This window comes from Rissa tridactyla, chromosome 4, assembly GCF_028500815.1.
Source record: "Rissa tridactyla isolate bRisTri1 chromosome 4, bRisTri1.patW.cur.20221130, whole genome shotgun sequence".
NCBI classification, from domain to species: Eukaryota; Metazoa; Chordata; class Aves; order Charadriiformes; family Laridae; genus Rissa; species Rissa tridactyla.
The window spans coordinates 45,108,423-45,125,838 of NC_071469.1; the positions used below are offsets into that span (position 1 = coordinate 45,108,423).

Here is a 17,416-nt window from a genome sequence, read left to right on the forward strand (position 1 = left end):
AACTAGTTTTTGCCTAGTGATACGTTGGTTTGTTCTTAATATTTCCTTGCTAATTTTTAAACAGAAAGTCTATGCAGAGTGCATGGATCTATGTTTTGTATATTCTTTGTTCTTTTAAACCCATAAGTCTTGAGGGAAAAAATGTAGTTTAGCTTTGGTATTTGAAAGATATTTGGCTCTCTTTAAATTAAATCCTTTGTTCCCACATATTACACCATACTTCAAGTAGCAGCAAAATAATACCCTGTAAGTTGCGGTTTGCTCATTATAAGGTCCAAAATTAACTCATAACAGGTAATTATCCATGAAACTCTAGTCACTTATTTCGGCAACTCTCTTCAATATGTCAGTTCACACACATAAAACCAGGTCCTTACTGTACTGCAAACTGAGTTAGCAGAAATGTGCATATAAATAGCAAGAGAAAAAACATCTAAAAACCCAACATTTAGCTCCACTGAAATATCATAATATCATTCAAAATGACTCATCAAATTCACGTATACAGAGACCTCATTGGAGGTCAAAAGCTTTTATATTTAACAGGCTTCTTCAGTGAAAGTCAGTTAATCCTGAAATGGTTGTGAGTGAATACAGCATGCAAAGGAGCTAGAACAGAGGGAAAGCTACAATAATGTCCAACTGTGGGTGGGAATCAAGACTGGATTTCAGTACATAGGTGAAAGGCTCTTACAGATGAAAGTCCGTTCTGCAGGAAGCACAAATATGTGAAATATCTAAATACAGCCCAGGAGGACACCTTGACTCTCTATTGCTTGAGAATATCCAGAACACTGTTGAAAATCAGCCATAGAGAGCCATAGACTCAAGTGTGTGACTTACTAACCGGGGATTCACTTAAGCAGCCAAGCATGCTGCAGAAAACAGATTACAGAATGAATTGGGTCCCTTGGGTTATTGAGTACAGCCTACCACAGTCCCAGGCAGCCCTGTCATGGAAATTTAGATGAGAAGGGAGCACGAAACATTCACCCTGTACTAGAAGTGCTGTAAATGCAAAAAAGCAAGAGCTGACTGTGATGCTAAACTCTCAAATCTGTGGCACTGGAGCAGAGCTGTCTTATGGGTGTTCTGACCCAGGCCGAGTGGAGGAGCCAAGGATTAAGTTTGATCTCTTTTCCAAGTGCCAATTGCATCATTCCACCTGAAAAAGATAGTTGCCTCATTAAATGAGGTTTGAACTGTGTCACAAAGACTGTTTCAGTATCAGACTAAGGTGGGTAACTGGACATGTGCTCTGTCTAATGCTTGTGGGAGCAGCAAAAAGTAATACTATTAAGTCCTTTTCACCAGCTTAATCTTTCTAAACATCTGAAATCAATTTTGGACAGCTTAAATAACAGTATCCCACATGCTAAGATTCTTTCTGTTTAACAGAATATGCTGAAAGGAAATTGCTTTGCTTAATTTCTAAAATGCTGATTTTAAATTTTCCAAGCAAGTTGTCCTGTGTGCCAGTCCTACCAGCAAGGAAATTAAGTACTAACTGCCCAGGATGCCTGATGCCCTGATTTTTCGAGGTAATAAAGAAATTGGGGTCATCCTTCCTTGCTCCTCTGTAACTCATTTATTAGTCTGATTTCTAAAGAAAGAGGAGAGTTAGGTTCTAACACCAATAATGATGTTTCCCATGGATGTCTCCACTAACGGCATAACACAATGAGAAGGTAACATATGCTTTTAGGGTATTTGCAGATCCCCTTCATACAGGCTGCAAGTTCAATTGGATGTTCACTGATCTGCCTCTTTCCTTCCCAGTCTCAAATAGCCATATTACTGGGAACGGCAGAAGAAGCATGGGCAAAAGACGCTTTATTTAGTCTTGGCTTATGTGTTGAATGCAAAAACCATCAAGGCAGGTCATTGTCCACAAAGTCTTACAGGACACCAACAGATTGTGACTTTCCCTGTTACAGGCAGGGGCCTCTTTTTTTTCTAGTTCATCTAATATTGGTGTGCAATTCATGAATGAAGCAGATGTGCAGAAAGCTCTCCCTCATGGGCTCCAGGTCCTTCTTTTATGGTCATTGCCTTGTCTTCTCTGCTGATTCACAATAACAGAGCTCACAAACTAGGAGAGAGAGGACATCTTTTTGAAAGGATTAGGATACAGGGTTGACTATTTTTCATCTCTTTCTTTTACAACACCTCCTATCTTTCCCTGGGAAAGAAACCAAAACCAACTAATTAAGAAATAAAGCTTTTAAGGTTTTCCTAGCTTGCTTGAGGGTTTTGAGCCTAAGACATAAAGCAATGGGTTTTCACACACACACATGTTGGGAAAGGCAACTGAAGTGGTTGTTGAGTGTGTATAGATTGTAGAGTGACTTTAAAAAGATGCTTAAGAAAAGAAAGAGAGAAAAGCAATCAATTGAAAGCATTATGGCTTCAGGGAATGTGGAGAGAACAAGGGCTGCCCTTTTGAGGAGGGGGAGAGAGCTTCTTGGCCTGTCAGACATGCAATGGACATTAGTGGCAGGAATTACAGACAGCGCCCTGAAGAAAGAATCAAATTGTCTACTGAAGAAGAGGATAAAATGTATATCCTTTCCTTTACAAAAATAACTGCATTTTTCCTTCAAGAGATCAAGCAAGTCAAGTGCCGTTAGTGTCTTTTTCTATTTATGGCCTAAACCAAACTTTCATTCACAACTGGTGTAAGATTGGGAGACGTTTTCTCAAATGATCTAGGGCAGTGTGTCCTGTATATTCCTTCTGCTTTTATATTCCTGGGGGAGCATTGTCAGTACAGAGTGTTGAGCAGATTTTGAATGTCTTTGGTCATTATTTCAGTCAAGAAAAGCAATGTGATTCGTCCCTAGGACAGCTGTACTTTGCATGCAGATGATTTTTCCTAAGATTCCTGGTAATGATATATCCTTTTCTCAGAACTAGGGTGAAGTATCCCAGGCAAGAGCAGGTCTGTCATACTTCAAAAGTTTATATCACCATCAAAACTCCTCTGCCCTCTTTCCCCCTACGCAGTTCTTCTGTACTGTGCTATTCATATTCCTACTTAATTTCTTACATTTAGCAGTATCAGGGCGAGCCTTTTGCCAAAGACATTTTTTCTGGGGACGTGCTATTACTTATTAGGAAGCGTTGCAGTGTCTGGCCCTTTGAGAAGAGCAGGTAAGTTCTTTGGAGCAGACAAGAGCGAGAGGTAAGGAGAATATGCAGTAGAAAAAGTTATTCTCTCCCCCTTGTATATTTACAACTTTTAAAATATGATTTTGCAATATAAAACCATATCCCACATGTAAGGATACAAACTTTCTGGAATTCAGTCCTTTGATTATCCCTTGACATTTCTACTTAGACTTTTTGGTCCACTTTTTTTCTGCCTTTGCTTATTTCCTTCTCACAGAAGTAAGCTTTTTTCCTTGTACATTCAACTGTCTGCCTGTCAGACACACTGGGGTCACATGGCAGGTAGAACAGCTGGCAAGGATGTCTGAGGATTGCGCTAGGGTGGTTATAAATGACCGAGGAGATCTGAAGCTTTACCTGAACTCCCAGTGAGACTTAAGTTGTAGTGACACATGTTCAAGGTCTAAAAAACGCCTTTTGGAGTTTTAAAAAAATGATCAGTAATGATTTCCTAACTCTAAAAAAAGCATTGCATTGGCACAAGAAAAGTCAGTTTTACCAGTTAGGGAAGAATTGATCACACGACTAAAATTAGCCTCTGCAGAACTACACATTTTAATGACTTTCTCTTTTGCAGAAAGCAAACGTAATCAAGTCTTAGTCACTAGTGGCACACACATATGCATATTCAAATGCATGCTCAGTGACACCTCTGGGTAAAGGCTATAGTAACGTGTGGACTGTAAGTATCAGTATATACTCAGATACTGACTTCTTATGTGAAAGCCAACCGTAATTATGGTGTGGTATATTTTTCCCTTGTCAGAGGGTTTAATAAAGAGTGATGGGTGGGGCTTCTAAGTAAAATAATTCTGAGGAAGTCACTATTTTATGTCAAAACACAAGTGCTTCTCCTCTAAAAAGGTATGTCTTGTACTTCCTTATGTGGCTACCTCCAGATCTAGCTGCAACCTTTGTCTGCTTGTGAAAGAGAACCTAAAGAAGCAGCTTTGCTACACTGTAGTAGTAAGTTTTGTTAAGTACTTACTTTACTATACAATCATGTTATGTTCTGTAGTTTCCAGGAGGTACTATATTTAGGCTTCTGCTCGGTAAAGCAGGACTTGCCAGCACAGCTCGTAACAGCTGAATACTCACTTTGGGTCTCCAGTGACGTATTCTGAAAACAATGGTACTACGTAAGTTTAATAGTTTATATCTCCAAGTTCTTATAAAAAACCCAAAAGCATTTTAATATTTGAATGCAATTCAATTGTGTTTGTCTCTTCTCTCCTAGCATATGTGTTTATTGGTCTTCTCTCCATGCATCTTTATTTTCTGTGACATTTCTTCATTGTCTCTTGTCTGAGAATGTGAGCTTTTCTGGGATGGGTTTTGCGTTCCTTTACATTGGATAGAGCCTGGTCCTATTGTTTACTTGTGTTACCTATATGGAATGTCTTACTATTGATCAGAGCTTCTGTCCATACCTGAACTGTTAATGGGAGAGGTGAAAATGGGACCCAGTTCTTCAGGTCTTGAGGGTTTCTCTTCTCTTCCTGAATTTCATAAAAGACGTTTCATACAGCTCTAAGAAACCACAGCCTCATATAGCTTAAAAAGAGGTGGCCAGCAGCCAACTTTCAAATAAACACTCTCCACTCTTTCATTAAAAGAAAACATTATCATAATATTATATTACAAGTCAAATGGTGAAGGTATCTTTCTTTGTGTACAAGATATTATCCTTTGAAGTCATAGAGCCCAGAGTGATTTTCACATGAGGGTGACCAAGTAGGAAAAAGGGAAAAAGTAAATAAAACAGAAACATTGGTTGTTTTTCACATTCCTCTCCTGGTTATAGAAACACGCGTGTTTGGATAACAAGTTTCTTGTTACTCACATCTCTTTCTATCCCTGAACTTTAATGCCCCTTATTCTTTATTAGTTGTCTAGGATATGTTACCTTTCTGGTATGCCTCTCCATATTGACAAAAAAGGCTAACATTGCTGCTGTACCTTTGTGAGACTTTTTGAAGTCAGATACTGTTTTCAAACTCTTGTTGATGCTGTTGCAAGAAAGAGTAGGAAGCTTGCCAGTGAATCTTGCTGAGGTAAAATAGAAATTTCGTGAAAGAGCTGAGAAAAGGACAATTTTTGTTCTGGTCCTAGATAGCAAGCCTATTAGATAAAAGAGACTGATAACAAGTAGTCCTACAGATTATTGCTATTTTTCTTCTTTTTAAAACAACGCAAATAAAACTTCTCACTCACAGACTAGCACACTAGCACTTTGTAGAATGCAGAACTGGATGGTCAAGATGAGAAGACAGGAAAGTGACTTGGCAAAGCAGCATACGAGTCTGCCTCATTCTACATTTGCGCCAGCAACTAATGTTGGAGTTTGTGATCACACGGTTTCTTGTGCCTTGACCCCTTTCAGCTCAGCTGGGGGCTTTATCTTCTGCTGACAGGGGTTTTCTTTGGCAGCTGATGACTGGCCGTCTCTGTCGCCATGTATCACAATGCATTTAGCATTCTAGATGCTACAAAAAAAAACCCCAGATCTCTTCCATCCTTGAGTTTATTTGGATTTTTTGGTTCTGAACTCTCTTTGTACAGTTGCTACCTTTTAAAGGTTGCTATTGACCGTCTCTTGGAAATTCTGAAGTTCACTTCTGCTAGCTGGGTGACATTCTTGGTGAAGTCTTGCTGTTCTGGTTTCCCAGCACGTTAGTGTTTTAACTGCTTCCCACTTCATTTGCCTTTAGGTGTAAAGACATCAAGCATAGGCAGTAATAATTGCATTCTCCTCCCTTTTGTGAGTCTGAATTGGTGAGTGATGAATATGTTGCAATAACTATCGGGTCAAATTACTTGCTGTTTGTCCAGCTCACTTAGCTTGATACATTTGAACTTCTCTTTCAAATTAATTAACCAAAATGAGAACTGTGGCCATAACTATACAGTTTACAGTGTTTTGCTGTGCTGTTGCTGTGAAACTCCACTTCAGAAGAAATGTTAATAGTAGCAGATGGGTAATAATAAGTACCATTTTTGAACGATCTATACCAGCATCAGACCAAGGACAACGAGCAATATCATGGTTCTAGCAAATGTCTCTCATTCTACACTCTATGCTCTGTACCTACTGCTGACTCCTCCTCTGGATGCTTTTATCCTAACGGGAGTATTTGTGCTATGTTAGAATAAGAGATTTGAGCCTCGTTCTTACAGTTCCATACTCAGATCAGTACTTTAAATCACACATCGTGCTTCTGAGACCAGACTGCATTTCAATACTAGGACAATAACTGGGAGCCTTTCCTGCTGCAAGAATTTTTGCCTTCTTTATACAGGCTGTTCTGTACCAACACAACATTAGAAGTAGCCATGTATCTGTAAGCTTCCTTATATAATTAACGGTTTAAGAGCATTTTCCACAGTTTCCTAGGAAAAAAGACAAATAGCTGGTACCTCTGGATTTCCTCCCCACCTTATTAAGTACTCTGTTGAAGTTGTATGTGGGTGGGTTGTTTGTTTCTTTTTTTTCTTTAGTTGTTTTTGGGGTAGGAGTGGTTTCTTCGGTTTCGTTTATTTAATTATTTATTTATTCATTGATGAATTTGCAATACCCGTGAGTTTTCTTTTTGATAGATTTATTTAGACATTTCCTAATCCCTTGCTCGTCCTTGGGTTGAGATGAACGTCATCTCTGGGGCAGTGTCAGAAGGGACAAATAGAGGCTCTTGTAGTAGAAACAACTAGCAGGCTCTTTCAGTCTTTTGTCTTTCTATAGGGGTGGTGTAACTCCTCCTTCTTCTTCCCTCTTTTTTTTTCAATAAAAGGAAACTGAGAGCAGAGCTCGTTTTCAAGAGAATATGTAAAGGCAAGGGTAGCCTAATCTTAATAAAGCAGTCAATCATTAGTAAGGGTGTTGAAAGAAAAAGTGCTAGAGGAAGTCCACAGTGTTATCTGTTTACTGCAGATTCCACAAGGAGGATTTTGTGATTTAGAAGAGAAAATACAGTATGCCCAATAGCAGGAAATCACAAACAGTGTTCTTAAAGATTGATATGGTCAAATGAAATGGCCACTTAATCTTTGCAAATTCCATTCTGTGTATTAGACTGTGTGTTTTTTGGATAAAACATGAATTTTTCAGCTTAAACCATGGCATCTGGTGCTTTCCCAAAGTGGTAGTTTCTTTTTTTTTCTGCTACATTTGTCACTGTCACGTCTTGGAAACAACTGTATATATTGAGTTGTTCATTTATATAGCCTCTATTTAATTTAATATCCAAGTGATTTCTCATTATTAAAAATAGATGTGGTGAAATATTTTTCTTGTTTCATTGCTGGGCAAACTGTTGTGCAAGTGTGTGTGTGAAGATTACATTTGTGTGTGAGGGCACAGTACACAACTGTGCATGCTCTCTTCAAGGCAAAACTGTAGTGAGAAGCACTTTGCATGCAGTTTGCGCACGGGGCTTTGAGTATTAGCATGGAAACTGTCTGGGAGCATGCAAGTTTTTAGGCATTTCTCTTCTGCGACTAGTAGCCTCTCAGTGTTGCAGAATTCACCCGTAGTCATGTGCTCTTCAACAAAGAGTGGATTTTGGTATGTTTTAATGAAGCTAGGAGATGATATTGTTTCTGATATGAAATTGCAAAAAGATGGAATTACCTGCCATGTGTGGATTAGTTTCCGATCCCCCAATAATGTCCCAACAGATTCATATACAAGCTGAATATTGGAGGAAAGCTTGTAGTATTCCACAGCCAAGAGTCCTGGAGAGGGAAATTAGTGTTAGCTGTGATAGCTCTTCCTTCTCCCTATAACGGGGAGTGTTGATAAGACAACAGTAACAAAGTCTTTGCATCACACTTTCCCTTTGTTTCGATAAAAGGACCTTCCCCAGGAGGCTGATTCCGCCATCTGTGTTGTTATACACAGTAATAAGCAGAGCAGGAATGGAAACCCTGCTCGTGAGTAGTGTCTCTGCTAGGCACAGTGCTGTGGCATTCCTGTCTGGGAAGAGTTACCAGAGAAAGATGTGTGTCTAATAAAACTGCTTTTAATGATGTATGGAGCATCCTTATGGCTGAATTATGCTGGTCAGCAAGGGTTAAGTTCTCAAAGGGGAATCCTTAGATGATGAAGACTGTTGGCAGCCATCCTTGTGTCAAAAGTAGATCAAAGAAAAAAGAAGCCAGGAAATATGCCTTTGTGCTTGGATAGCCTCTGTGAGCAGAGCAGCCCCTGAGGGGTTCTTGGAGCCGTGCATAGGTTTAGAGCATTCCTAAGGCTGTTCCTAGTAAAACAAGAATGGAAGGGAACATTAAGTAACCTCGAGGATCCAAGGGAGCTCAAGGACAGCTTAAAGTCACTTTTGTCCTCTCTGCTTACGTTATGTTGTGTGAAATCAAGTAATTGAAAATAATTGTCTTTTTACTAAATTGAATTCTACAGGATCAATTCCGCATTCATTGTAATAATTCAATCAAAACCTGGGTCTGAAAATTATATTTCTTTCACCTTATTGCTGGCACACAATTTGTCTTTTGCTGCAAACAGTTGCATTGCTATACTATGGAAGCTGAAGGGCGGGGACCCAGAGCTGCTGCCACAGGCCACAAAATCCAGAGGCATTCAGAAGCTGGTAGCTGACCATCTCCTAGTGGGCAATCTAGAGGGCAATTGCTCCTTATCTAGTAATTATGTCTCCCATTATTCTTTTGCCTAATTTTATTGGTCTCTCTGGGCAGTTCACAGAGGGGTTTTTTGGCATCTTAGCATATGAGTTTGTTGAAAACAAAATATCCTGTATCATAGGAAACTGATTTTGGAAATCTTGTTTCATTTCTAATCATGATGAAGACTCAAAGTCTTAACATTTTTCACAAACCAAATTGTTCCAAATTTATGCTTTGACTTAATCAAAATGACTCATTCAGTATGGCAAACAGTCTGTTTTGAAAGTATTAAAATATTTTCCTTCAGCTAGGTATGACACCATTTTACTGCACTAATGTTACAAACTCTGAACTCAGAGCAGATTACAGAGTAAAGAAGATGTTTCAACCTTAACAAACTGCTATAATTGTTTCCGCATGAATATTTGGAAGATATTAGTATTTCCCATTAAGTAATGGAACTGGCATTTTCATATGAAAACATGCCATGAGAAAATAGTGACTGCTCAGCATTTTACGGTTGTAAGCAGAGAGTGAGGCTAGGGGTAGTCTTTTGAGGGAGCCCTTCTCTGCTGCTTTCTAACTCTCTCTGCATCTACAGGCTTTATACCTTCCTTCACCTTCCCTTGTGACTAATTATGCCTGTCACATCTATATGTGTGAATTCACACATACATATCTCCTTTTAAGCTGCCATTGAAAAACCCTATAATGAGTGCTGTTCTGAAGGAATAAAACAATTATATTTCTTCCTCTAAATTTATGCACAAGAGCACAACAGTTTTGAAGTGCTGTTCCATTGGAAGGCAAAATGTATTTCCATCATGTAGTCTTTCCTGGTTCTTTGGAGCTGCTTGAAAACTCTATTAAGAGTTGGACACATGCCCCTTAATTTTATTCATCTGAGTTATACATCTAATTTAAGCCTGTCATCCAAGCTATGCACCCTCTGTGATGATAGTTCTTTGACAGTTGGTTTTAAAACCGGTATCTTAGGATGCAATCTCACATCCCTTTCCTCTAATGACAAAGCTAGCTTGAAAGGCTTGCAACCTTCCTCTCACCCAGGCTTGTCGCACTTCTGGTTTTGACAAAGTAACCCTTTGTGTGGCCTGACTGTAAACTAGATTGAAAATACTGAAAGGTTAACCTAAAAAATTTAACTAATGAGAATGGAAAATTTTCGTTAAGAATGGATGGTGGTTTTATTGCAGAAAAATGAAAAAGCGTTTTAAGATTTGAAAAGGGAATAAAAGGTTTCAAGAATATAAAAATATTTTTTTTACCTTTTGGTTCATTGAACACTTCTGATATTTTTTTTTCTTTCTTCTTTTTTCCACCTCTGTTTTCGTCAGTTTTTACAAACCCAAGGAAATCCACATTCCCTGTGAGAAAAACACAGTTATGCGTCTCTTAATTTTAGATGTTTCTTTGCCCATTAACGTGTATGGAGGAGCAAGGGAAGAAAAGGTACTAGATTAAGAGTTTAGGATTTGGAATTCTGCTGTCTCCAACACAGATGTGATATAAGCAGCAAATGTGTTTTTCACATGCCATCACCGCAGGAACAGCCAACTTTCAGATGCAAGGCTGTAGCTCAGACCGATGAAATTTTACCAAGAAAAACAGAAGTTGTTTTCCAGTGAAGCTTTAGGTCATATGGACAAATCCCCTCATCCAGAACCAACACTGGTACAACCTGAGTTAGCTGTCAGTATCGTGTCTGTACACAGCTAGCAGAAATAGAGTAGATGCCTCTTCTGCTAGCAATCACCCCAGCCTGAACAGAGGAGAGAAGGAAGGGGAGCAGAATGGAGCTCCCCTGGACAGAGAATCTCAAAGGTCCTTGGAAAGCCTTCAGACTATTGGGTAGTATATGATTGATTCCTGGCAGCTCTAATAGAGGTGAGACACAATGTAAAACCTCGCCCTTATTATCTGTAAGTAATAAGCAGTTAGTATTATAAAAACATATGAGTAATGAGCAGCTGTGCTATAAAAAGAGAAATCTTTCTAAGTTAATGTGACAATATGTGCACACATGGGTTATGCGCGTGTATACACTATATAATTAGTAGATTAGGAGGATGCAGTAGATGGCATAGTTTTGGATTTCAGTAAGTGTTTTTGGCATGCTATTTCTCAACTGTAATTAAAATAGTCATTCAGATCCATTTCAGTAGATTTACATGAACACTGAAAACCGAATAAGGAACCATAATTAGCAAGCTCCTATTGAAAGGCAATATGCCAAGTCAGGGAAGTAGTATCAAGAGGAGGGCCCAAGAATTTCATCTTGTGTTTTATCTATTAGGTGAGTTTTGTGAGAAAAATGTAGATGGCATGGGCAAAACTTTTTCTGGGTGAGTTCTGCCTAATAGCTGTAGCACAGTGGTGTTTGGTGCCAGAGCTTAAAGAGTCTTTGTTTTTAAAGTGCAGTGTAGTGATTTTATTAGAAACAAAGATTTGAGGCTTGAAAGGATGCGTACACACTCTACAAAGCATTGGAGAGGATAAAGAGTGGTTGGACAACATGATTCAGGAAACATCGCTATCCAGGGAAGGAGCTGGCCACTGAGTGACCGAGTAGAGAAAGCGAGGAAATGGGAGATAAAGCAGCATTTTGTGTAACTAGAGGCAGCCGGGAAGAAGGCATGCTGTGAGCAGTGGGAAAGAGGACTGCAGGAATTTTGTACAACTGTACATGTCGAGTCATTTTCTATATCATGGAAACTGCAGATGATCTTTGGCAATTTAAGTGAATATTATAACAGGGAGTTGCTCAGCGTCTGGTTGTGAAAAGCTCTTCAGCCTGATCCACTTACCACCCTTCAAGGAAGATTCTTGTCAGCAGTCAGCAGGTGGGCAAGAAGGCGGCATTATATCTCTTGTGAATGGGATACCAGATAGGATTACAATAGCTGAGTAGGTTCTCTGAAATAAATAAGCAAGGAGCACCAAGGATAGTCCATACTAGCATAAAAGACTGGTTTAATTTCACAGAACGTAACTAATTTTTAGAAATCTTTGATTGATGCCAAAGAAGAAGAACGTACAAGGTATGTCCTTAGATGCCATTCATGTTCTGCATGTAAAACAATACAGAAAGTTGGGGTTTTTTTAAAAAAAGAATCTGTAAATATACTGCTAACCAGATACGTTGAATAAGACTTGGGTCTATGAAATGCATGTCTGTATTCCCTGGGGAAAAGAGGCTATACAGTTTGACTATCCTCCAGCTCACTGGAGGGGAAGCAACCTTCTAGACTTCTTAGGCCAGACTTGTTCAGATGGTGTTAAATTAGCAACCAAGGGAAATGATAGAAAAGCAAGGAATAAAAATCACATGTTTAGAAGAGAGTCAAGATGTTCAGAATAAAATTAATCAAGGCATTGAGGACTGAAAGAGGAGTCCTTTAATTGCCTACTGCCAACGTGATGAGGCTGGCTAGTAAACAAGTGGCAATGGAATGGAATTACTAATTTCTAAACCTAAACGTTGATAAGCTGGTATTGGTCAGACTTGGAGGGAGGATTCCTGTGATTGGAATCAAAGGACAGAAGTAGGTTGGGAACAGCATTGCATGGCAAGTGTGACACTTCCTTGAAGGCCAAAAGATCAATTAATACCTAAAATAAATGTTGATGTGCTCACTGATGACTGCTGTAGACTGTCAAATCCAGCTAAAGACCTGGATGAAATACTAACTAGCCTGTTGTGTGTAAGGGGAGAAAAAAAGGGGGTTTTTTTGTGTTTGAAGCCTTCAATACAAGTGGCATATTGGAGGTTTCATTCTGTCAGCATGAGAGCATCTTTGGAAATATTGAGTAGGTGACGGTATCTGAATGCAAATCCTCATATCACATATTAGGATATTGTCTTAGAACTATTCTCAGCAAATAAAGAGTTAAGGTAAGAACTGAACTCAGAACTAAACCCGGATTTTATACAAGTGGAAGTGATTGAGGTTTGAATACACACTTCTTTGAAACAGAATAAAATGCGATGTGGTTTGATATGTACTTCAGCCTAGATATTAAATAAATGTACTTTAGTACCTAAATAACATCTGAAGTGCACAATATTGTGGTACTTCCAGAAGAGGTAAATCTCCTAAAATTTAAAACAGTGTCACAGTAACTCAGTTGAAAGAAAGGCTGTGGGCAGAAAAATACAGATAATAACTGGCTTGTTTGTGTAAACGGCTAGAAAGCCACAAACCTATAGCTGAAAGGGGACGCTATGCTGGTATAAAAAAATACGGAAAAAAGTACATTGCTTGCAGTAAAAGGAAGCTGAAAAGTTGAAAGTTTAGCAATAGATGAAGAAAGCAAAAGAAATTAAGAAGAAACCAGCAGCAGATTTAGGTAGTATAAAGAAGTTTTCCAAGTGCATTAGTAGCAAAAACATCTTAGCAATGATATGAATCTGTCATAGATGTGTGTGGTACATTTGTCAATAATAGAAACAAAAAGAGTTCAATAAATATTTCGCTTCTAGGAAAAAAACCCAACAACAATTGATGCTTCACTGTCACATAGAAATAATGTAATAGTTTTCATACAACACAAAGATGTTGTGAAAAAGCAGATATTAAAATATCTAGTTTGTAAAACAACTGGTCAAGACAGCCTGTGATCAAGAATTTTCAGAGAACTAGCTAAGGAGCCTTAGAAGACATCTGTGTTGAATTTTTTAGTAAGTGTTGGGATACAGAAGAAATTCTTGAGAATGGAAGAAAGTTAATGTTGCATTAGTATTAAAAAAGGGCAAATGGAATATGCTGGATGGCTATATTTAATTATATGTGCTGATATACTCTCTACCCGTGTGAGTAAGACTACTTGTCAATACGAAGATTGCTTTCTTAACATCAGTCTGAGTAAAAATACTGGAATACTTGATACAGGGTGAAAGAACTAGAAAAGGGTTTATAATTACATGTCAATCTAAAGGGCTTATTTGAAAAGACTTCTTGTTGCAGTGTCAGTTTTAAAAATGAGTTACATGTTTGATAAAAATTGTAGTGTGGATATAGGACATTCTGACTTCAGTCACATACTTAAATTGATAGCTCTTCATATATACTTTAGTGCATGCCAGGGATTGTACAAATCACTATGTCACATGTTGTTTATAATAAAAGTATAAATGGGAATCATTGTTGATTAACTCTGCCTGTAAGTTTCCTGTAAGGGTAAGTTCTGGGCTATGTGCTATTTAACAGTTTTAGCAGTAAGTCAGAAGACAACATAAAAGCTGTACTGGTGATCTGGCGACAACATAAAGATTAAGATAGGAAAAAATAAGGGAGAGTCCAACTCACCAATGAGATAAAACCACATATCTCAAGGGGAAATAATATAGCTATGGAGGATGGGAATACCTGTTCTGGAAGGAAATATGCCAGAGACTTGATGTCATGGTGGATGATCAACTAGGAGGATTTATTTTGGCCAAAATGACCAATGAGGTGGTTGTGTGGATAAACAGGGAGATATCAGGAGAGAGCAGAGTGGCTATTCTGCATAGCATGGCATTAGTGTGCACTGATGTCTGCCTTTCAGCAAGCACCCTGAAAAACTGGAGAGGGCTCTAAGAAGATCCTAAAGTATCACCACATATAATAAGCTTTGGCAAAACTGCATTTTGTCATGTTGCTTCCCTTTTTCACCATTACCTGCAATCTATCTTGGCAGAGCACAAAAAGAGTGATGAAGCAAGCAAGGGAAAGGGTGACCAACCAACTAATGAGCAAAGAATAAAAGAGTTTAATAGCAAGCAGCAGGAGATCACAGTGACATTTTCAAGGTGAAAGGTTAATAACTTAAAGCTGTAAATACTCATGAAGGAGAGAGATTATTTATTGAGCTGAAAGTGGAAGGCTTAGGAGTAATTGAAAAATACTAAGATAGGTAGTAGACAAAGAGTCTTCTTTTTGTCTAGTCTGACTTTCTGATGGTCACATCTATTAGTCTGTACGTTAGTTTATCTTCTCAGAGAAGCAGTGAGAAATATTGAGCTGCTATTTTGATATTAGGTGGGGAAAAACATTAGAAAATGCTCTAAAGGAAATTCCTGTTTTGGTAGGAAGGTGTCTTGGCTGACCTGGAATTGATTTCCCATCATGAGTTCTATAAGTATTTTCTGTAATTTTCTTCTCTTCTGCAAAGTAACGTCAGGATTCAGGAAAAATTTCAGCCCTGCAGGTGTCTGAATTCTTTTTTCTGTAAGGTAGTGAAAGAAATGGAATTACCTTCTGCGTGCTGGAGGCTCCTGATTTTACTGTGTTCGATTAGAGAAAAAGCAACGGATTTGTACTATGCTGCTAAAAGATCCTATATTTTTGCTGTGATAGTTGAATATTGTTACATTTACTGTTTCTTCCTGACCATTTTATGTTCCTTAGTTGCAGACTTGGCTTAAAATAACGCATCTCCTTTCTCTGCATCTTTTATTTCTTTTCACTTAAAATCATTGCCTTTTGCCGATCAAGGTAGATAAGAGATAGTCTTTATTATTTGTTTAATGCTGAAGTTCATGTCATACAAGAATTACATAGAAGTATGTATGAAGACAGGATGAGAGAGTTGTGTTTGTTCAGCCTGGAGAAGAGAAGGCTCCCAGGAGACCTTATAGCAGCACTTCAGTACCTAAAGGGGGCCTACAGGAAAGCTGGGGAGGGACTCTTTGTCAGGGAGTGTAATGATAGGACGAGGGGTAACAGTTTTAAACTGAAAGAGGGGAGATTTAGACTAGATATTAGGAAGAAATTCTTTACTATGAGTGTGATGAGACACTGGAATAGGTTGCCCAGAGAAGTTGTGGATGTCCCATCCCTGAAAGCATTCAAATTCAAGGCCAGGCTGGATGGGGCTTTGAGCAGCTTGGTCTAGTGGGAGGTGTCCCTGTCCGCGGCAGGGGGGATGGAACTAGTGGATCTTTAAGGTCCCTTCCAACCTGAACCATTCTATGATTCTTTGTATGAGGATATGTGAGGTGGGGTTATTGAAGCATCTCTGGAGTTCCCAGTTGCAAAAGCAAGTGAAGAGGAGTTTCTTTTAGTGACTGCTTGCACTAGCTTTTCAGTTCAATCAGAGAGGTTGAATGAATGAGAGAGCAAAATAATTGAGATGTAAAGTAACAGTGTGGGCTGGACTGGAGTGTTATAAAACCACTATCCGGATCTCATGCATGGATTCATCATACTCTGAGTCCTCTTATGCCCAGTCATAGCCAGAAATTCTTTGCTATGAGGAAATAAATGAAGGGCGGCATATTTCTGTGGGTGTGTATGAACAAATTCCTTGCCTATCACTGAGTCAGGGGTCTTCTGTCCAAGTATATTTTGTCTCTTGATGAACTCAGCGGTAATGACTGCCTTTCTTTCCTCTTATATGCCCAGTTCAGTAAGTGGTCTCTTCCCAGGATAGGTGAGTAGGGTTGTTACCCGGGATTTCGATGAACCCTCTTAGCATTCTACCAAAATTGAATAGGATGTTGCTGACAGTCTGCACAATGGATAATGTAATTAGTGGATCAAGTTTCATGTGACAAAGCAGTAGTTAAGTTTTAATATATCTTAATACCTCACCAGCAAGTTTCATAGACATTTATCTCAACGGTACAAAAAGTTTTTGTACCCTGTTTGTCTCAGCCATAACCAATGGCAATGGATATTTTTCAAGTAGCTTAGGCCTCTGTTCATGGTAGTCTGCCACTGGAACCTGTGTTTGCTAATAAGACAAAAATCCTAAATGTGTTTATGTATTTGAGGGGCGGTGGGGAGTGCAAGTCAAATATTTTTATTAAGTTTTAGTTTTATCAGGAGGAATGTCTCTAGCAGAACTTCTGTCATGTCTGTACTATGTTTTGTGAGTCCCATGATATTCAGGCTATTTCCAAAATACATGAGCAGCTTGGAGCATGTGTGGAGGTGAGTGGGTGGAACAGACTTTACAGAAACCCCTGAGGGAAGTAAATACTGAAGCTACAGCAGTGCTTAACATAGACTGGGAGATATAGAACTGAACAACTTCTCAACAGATACAGAACGTAAGTTGGGAGGAGCAGACTCAAGCTGTCAAAAGGTCTTGTTCTCTTTCCACATCAGAATTTCTTTTAATATGGTGAAATAGATTTGTTTGCAATATGTGAATGGTTTTTACCATGGATTTTTTTGACAGTTTTATAAAGAGATTCTCCCATCATTTTTCGTAAGGCAAGCCAAGAAAGGTAAGCCTTTCATAAGGCTGACCAAACAAGAATTCACATTCTTTTTGAGGATTTCATCCCATTGTTGAAGATACCTTACTTAGCAGACCAGTGTCAGTGTCTTATATGCAGTGCAGAATCAGCTTTTCAAACATTAGTGTCCCTACACATTTGAACACAGAGTCAGGAAAAAAATGTAGTGTTTGACAATTGGTCTGTGGAGACCACAGGCCTGTCATCAGTGCAGCACGTGTCTGCAGCAGCATGTTGCTGTTCTGTTCTAAAGTTATCCTTTCTTTGGAACCCCATGAAGACTGGTGGCTGTCTTTAGTACTATAATAAAAGACAGAAGGATACAACATTCTCATGCAATGAAACATTTCACAGCATTTT

At 38.8% G+C, this 17,416-nt stretch overlaps 1 protein-coding gene across 1 annotated transcript in view; it reads left to right on the forward strand.

Annotated features, from left to right (window-relative positions):
• Positions 1 to 17,416, forward strand: part of LTK (leukocyte receptor tyrosine kinase) — a 99,012-nt gene that overhangs the window by 26,343 nt on the left and 55,253 nt on the right. The window contains exon 3 of the mRNA XM_054198056.1: positions 16,996 to 17,044. Within this exon, the coding sequence (XP_054054031.1) occupies positions 16,996 to 17,044 (49 nt within the window). The remainder of the gene's footprint in view (positions 1 to 16,995; positions 17,045 to 17,416) is intronic.